This window comes from Cariama cristata, unplaced genomic scaffold (genome assembly GCF_000690535.1).
Source record: "Cariama cristata isolate BGI_N322 unplaced genomic scaffold, ASM69053v1 scaffold33144, whole genome shotgun sequence".
Taxonomy (NCBI): Eukaryota; Metazoa; Chordata; class Aves; order Cariamiformes; family Cariamidae; genus Cariama; species Cariama cristata.
Genome location: NW_009611799.1, coordinates 1 through 6190, shown reverse-complemented (window position 1 = coordinate 6190; position 6190 = coordinate 1). Strand labels below are relative to the sequence as shown.

The window sequence follows — 6190 nt, the reverse complement described above, 5'->3', positions numbered from 1 at the left end:
GTAGGTTGTACAGAACAATCAGCAGACACATGAATGAGGATCAAAGTAGAGGACATATATGCAGAGCAGAAGTGAACAATGTTGAAGTCCTGCTTCTCAGCCTTAGACTTGCTTTCCTACCTGGTTCCTTAGAAGTAGATTTTTCTCACTGGCAGCAGACAAGTCATGCAAAAGCTTGCTTTCCCGATCAGCACTTCCCTGCAAACAGAATCAAAACTAAGAACTTGTACTCACCTTAGTTCTTGCACCACCAACATACTCCAACCAACACCACACCCAACCAAATCCAACCTACCCCATAAACACCATGGCTCCTCTCCATATCTAGCATTCACCTACCTAATTTACACAAGAATTTTTGTCATGGCAGCTGTGGTTAACCCGCCAGTGGTAAAAAATCATGCTTGCTTATCCCATCCAGCATCCCCCAAATCTACACAAACCAGGTATGACCTGGAACCCTGCTCTCAAACCTAACTAGGGCTTATTCAGCTCACCTGCTTTTGCTGCTGGAGCTCCGTAAAGTGGCACTCAGCCATGCTGGTTTGTTCCTGTTTTACAGCATTCAGTAGCTCTCCCAAGTTGTGTACCTTCTGCTCAGACAGAGCCAGGGCAGCTTCAGTCATCTGCAGCCTATACAGAGAAACACTTCCCAGAGTCCCTTCTCAGAGAGACACTTCTACTGAGCTCTCTACGCCACATGGTACAAGATGCTAACACATATTTGGCAGCGGGTGAAATCAGGCTAGCTAAATGAGGCATCTTTTGGCCCTGGGAAAAGGCTATCGCTTATCTCTCCACCCAGTAGCCTCTGCAAACCGTGAATGACCTAGGACTTCACAGAGCCTGGTGTTCCAGCGCCCCATGGCATTTTCCCCGTGTTATCTTCCATGAGCTGTTTTCCCTGCCTGGACCCCTCCAGGAGTTGCCCACTCTCGCAGGAGAGCAAAGCTGGCTATTTTGTACCACTGCAAGTTGTTTAAAATTAGGGACAGAATTTTAAACACAGGTAGCAGAAGCGATTTGCTTATTCTGTACATGAGGGACATGTCCACACCGAGGCATGGCATAATGAAATTACCTTTACCTAACAGAATTGAATGACCCAGGCTCATTAGTGTTTGAAGTCTAACCACTGTCATGTGCATATGGCTCTACACAATCTAACGCTACTTTTGGGCAGCTCCACCTCATTGTTCCTAAGCGTACAATCTTGTACGCTTCCTCCATATCTGCAGTGGTTCTCAGAGGATATTGCCAGCTGCCAGAGGAAGCAGGTACAGGCTCTTGCCACGCTGTAAACTGTGCAAGGAACATGCCCCCATCCCATCCCCACAATCCTTCACTTTTCCTTTTCACCGTCTATAACTCACCTGCTCTTACACCAATTCACTGTAATTTCACTTAAAAGCAGGCTAAATATCCAGTGTGGCAAATCCAAAGGCCTGATCTGACTGTAATTTCTGGATATTACTGTAGAACTAAGTGAAATAGTAAGCCAGCCACTCTACAAGATTATCCCCCTTCTCAACAGCTCTGCCGAGCACTGCCTATATAGCACAGAACAGTGGGAAGGCTAAGGTTTTCCTCCTCCATACTTGGCTTTCAGCGAATTCATAATACAGTGCTGTTCATCCAACGCTTCCTGCAGCTGGCTGACTCGTGCTGCAGACATCCTGCATTTGCAGGGGAAAAAAAAGAAAGAAAAAAAAAAGTTTGTGCAATTTCTGTCAGTAAATGGAGGGTCCCCGATTCTTCTATCAAAGAGCAGAAAGCATTCAGAAATTCAACTTACCTGCCACTCCTGGCTATTTCTTCTCTCTGCTTGTCTATAGTGTCCATCAAATCCAAGAACTATGAACAAGGCAAACATCAGTGAGAAAATGAACTGCATTAGCTTGAAGCATTTACATTTCTCATCTTTCTCTTCCTAGTGACAGATGAAGATCGATCAAGCCACTCTATTTAAAGCGAGGAGAAACTGGGGGTTTGATGGGTTCATTAGCACATCTGACTGAGGTCATCAGCTATAGGTACTGTGCACCATTAGATGTCAAAAAGAAAACAGACTCGTATTTCTAGGTTTTCACCACTTGGAAAATATCAAACCAGTTGCAAAAGAACTGAAAGCACGAATACGGGCGAAAAAAAACCCACTAGAACTCCTCCAGAATCCAGAGTGAATATGTTCAGCAGGGCACGTGTCCATACCCCATACTGTCATGGATTTGATTCCTGGACAACCTAGCTTTTTTCAGTAAATTAGCAACCCAATTTACTAAACCATGCTGTGTGCCTGCCCATAAGAATGCACATGCAACTTTAGGTGAACAATCATCCTGTCACTGAGTGTTTCATGGGGACATTGAGGGAAAACATAGGATTCCAGCTGCCCCATTTGAATGGCCAACATGTAAAATTGCTGACCTGCTTGGTCTTCTCATCCTTCAGACTCAAAACCTCCTTGCTGAGTATGTACGCTCGGTTCTGCGTCTCACTCAGGATAGTCTGACGGTCTTGGTTGTGATCCATGGCTTGTTCTGATGCAGAGAGAGCAGGAGAGCATGCACATGTTTCTAAAGCAACAGAATAGCAAGCACTGCTGGAAGACATAGTGCTCAGGATGACACCTGGCTATCAGAAGCACCAGGACAGTAGTCCTTCTCAGGCTGGCCTACATAGAGAGACTGCCCTCACCTTACAGACACAAGGTGGGGTAGAATCGAAGAGAGTAGTGTATATGGGATAATCAACACCCCAGCCACAGGAGAGCCATTCAATGCCACTGTGAGTAGGACAACGACAAAGGACATGCTGCATTAGCCATATCCAAACTTGGCTACTCAGAAGCAAACTAGAGTTGTCCCACACTCACACGGCATAGTAATCCCTAACTCAATACAATTATTTTTTTTCCTCTTGCTGGTAAAAGTGACACCTCCAACCTGACCAGCCCTCATTAAAGGAAAAGAGGAAGCAATGTAGGGCATCATGTAAATGCTGTTGAGAAAGGGAGAGGAGGGGAGGAGGGGTAGCTCTCCTCTGGAGCAATAAGTGCCCTATATCCCTCAGGTGCTGAAATGAGAAAGGAGTTACTGATTCTTTCCTGTGCAAAAAGTAATACTTACCCACAGCTTTCAGGATGTCGCTAGGAACATTGTTCCCAGCCAGCTCCAGCCTCTTCAGGGTCTTGTTGCTGTGCAGGCAGTTCAGCAAAGCTCGGCCACCCAGAAGCCCAATATTATTCCAACGCAAATCTGTACAGAAAGCAAACTTTCAACCCAGTAGTCACACATCTGTTGAAAAACGTACGGCTCAAGGAAAACGATGCTCCTTATACATCTGTAAGCATCGCTAACTAATCCCAGACGGTCTCAGCACAAACATAGGTGAATGCTGTCTCCCTTTTCAAGACGAATGAGAGGGAGGGAAAATGACAGACAAAGCAGGAAAGGCAAGGATGCAGTAAAAGTGCAGTAAAATGCAGGAAGCTGTTACAGTTCAAAAGGTACACAGGTCTGCCCCTCACATTTTCATCTCATGAGCCTTCCTTCCACAGCCACAACCAGTGGATGAAAAAGAACCAACAGCAAGAGCCATGTTTTCCTGAAGGAAATTCTGGCAAAATTCCTTACTACAGGCAAAGCAAGCGTGAAGTAAGTCTCAGAGTCTGGCACAAGGCATGCCAACAGCACCCACAAATAGAAATGAACCCATTCCCTCCTCCACTAAGAATGGCTCTGCTCCAAGCACACAATCTTCATTTGCAGGTTTAGATCCAGAGATTCCAACTACAATTCCCGCTCTCGAAAGGCCACAGGCCTGTGACCTCTACTCCCTGCACAAAGCCTGCAAAGCACTCCAGACTGACAGGAATTGGGAATGATACTGACCAGTTAGCAGAGATCCAGGCAGGCTGCAACAAACCTGAAGATACATGTGTGTGTGAGCATTCATATATATAGGTGGGCAAAAAACTAGTCTCTCTTACCTAGCTCCTGAAGGCTGGCATTTTGTTTCAGCGCCATGGCCAGCTCTCCAGCCCCTTGATGGTTGATCTGGTTATTGCGCAGATCTAGCCGCTGGAGAAAGCTGTTTGCTCCCAGTCCTTGGCAGAAAAAGGAGAAGCCCTCCTCCCACACACCAAGGCTGTTCCATTCCAAGATAAGGCTAGGGAAAATCAGACAGGATGGGAGTTCATGAAGTAAAGAGACAGTTGCAAGAGCCTGAATGATACCTGGATCATGGTACCCATTTGAACACCCAGCTCCGCTAATAGACTCAGTTTCAGACAGCAGGATGCTGCGAGAGCCCTGCATCCTCCAAAAGGGCACCTCCAGTTCTCACTCCTTCACCTGTCCCATCCCTCACAAGAAACTGCGCTACTTGACATTCCTCCTACCCCAACAAAAAGCACTCTCAACCCTCTTCTAACATTGTGCTCCATCTAGCAGGAATAACAGAAAGAGAGGTAGATAAAATTTTTTACCTCTTGATGGATTTGTTCTGCCTAAGAAGTTTTCCCAAAGCCTCAGCTCCCACGGTTCGCAGGTTATTTCCCTGAAACAAAAGTCCCAGGTGATCAGTAGGCTAAGCCCTGTCACAATCCAGCTATCCCATCAAACACCACCAGCTGCACTTCAGCTGTAATGCAGTCTGTCAAAGATGGTCTGAGTAACATTTGTCTCATATATCAGTCAGCTTTCCAGAAAATGGAAGACCCTGGGAGGAATGGTGCATACATGTGTTGCTAGTCTTGTGAGGCATCATGACTGAGAGCTCATAAAAATCACAGGATAGCACAGGATCAGCATGGCCCACGATGGGATGGAAAATGCTGATTCTAGATAAGCAGAACCATTTCAACACAATTCATTAAAAAGGGCTCGGCTAGTGCCAGCACAGACGAGAAAGAAAGGTGTGATACAGTTCAGGACTGTAGCTTCAACGGAATAGCTATGTGCCAGAGGAACACAGACAAAATGTCACTCTTGCAGTAGTGATCATCACATCTGAAAGCGGATGCTTAGTTCCAAGCCCCAGGCTAGCTGAAAGACTCTGGCAAGCTGGATAAACTCTACAGAAGCACAAGTCAAACAACTAGTAACTCACTGATTAAAACAGAAACCTAAAGAAAAGCCTACACATGCCTCACCTGACCGAGCGGCAACTGACAAAATACATACAGCAATAACTTCCTATCAAAACAGAATAACTGAATAAAAACAGACAAGAAGCTACACAGTAACTTTGGAAAGTCATGACATAGAGTTAAGGAGGCAGGAACAGAGTCACTTGAGAACAAGAACTTTACAGAATTACACATCTTGTAGAACAATCCTGCACTAGGACTGTCTATTTCTAACTCTGATTAAGCTTGTGCTCCTATTTCCTTCCCTGTTTCTTTGTCTTAATTTTATTTGAACAGACTGACCTTCAAGTCCAAAGATTTGACCGTGGTGTTGGAGCAAAGACCATGCAACAGAAGTTTTACACCTGAGTAGAAAAAAAAAAACAACAGACAGTTGTTTATTTCATACATGTAACCCTCTGTCTGAGCTGGAAGAGAAGGTATTCTTTCAAACAGCCAGCTCAGAAGATGCGGCTATGGTAAAACATACAACTTAGCAAATGTCTACTGCTGCTGGAAAGCATGAGCTTGAAACTTTCCAGGCAGATTTTTTTACATAGTCTCAAAGAAGGAGGTGCCTGGATAGAGAACTGCATGTGACTCTCTGTACCTTCCTAAAGCAGCTATGAAAAGAGCCCATATCCAGACAGGCCACACAGACAAGACACTTGCTGGCTTACTTAACCCTTGCTCACGCAGTAGGGACCGAGCAGACTCATCCTACCTCTTACAGGATCCCCACTCCACGCTTGCTAGATTTAATGATCTAGTGATCAGATCTAGCAGATTATCACCTGATTCCTCCCCCTCTATCAGCAGCTGCCACCAATCCTGTCTATTTAAGGCCAACAATAGCAGACATACTCTCGGGGACGTAGGGAAATTAACTCTGGCAACCAAGGGGTTCGTGACCGGTTTCAAACTACACTGCCCGCTCCCCGTCCAGCCACAGACCGGGCAAGTTCACCTGCTTGAAACGCGAATTAGTTCCCCGGCCGCCCTGCCCGCCTGCTGACGACTCCCGACCCACCGCGACAGCTCGACCGCTGCCAGGCCCCC

The 6190-nt window shown here is 46.0% G+C and overlaps 1 protein-coding gene across 1 annotated transcript in view; it reads right to left on the bottom strand.

The window, feature by feature from the left end:
• LRRC45 (leucine rich repeat containing 45) overlaps window positions 1-5496 on the bottom strand; it is a gene marked incomplete at its 5' end in the record, with an annotated part of 9601 nt that extends 4105 nt beyond the window's left edge. Inside the window, 10 exon segments of the mRNA XM_009698384.1 lie at window positions 17-117; window positions 119-198; window positions 498-633; window positions 1599-1676; window positions 1796-1854; window positions 2428-2540; window positions 3129-3257; window positions 3992-4170; window positions 4490-4560; window positions 5435-5496. Of these exon segments, the coding sequence (XP_009696686.1) occupies window positions 17-117; window positions 119-198; window positions 498-633; window positions 1599-1676; window positions 1796-1854; window positions 2428-2540; window positions 3129-3257; window positions 3992-4170; window positions 4490-4560; window positions 5435-5496 (1008 nt within the window).
• Between the last annotated feature and the right edge of the window lie 694 nt (window positions 5497-6190).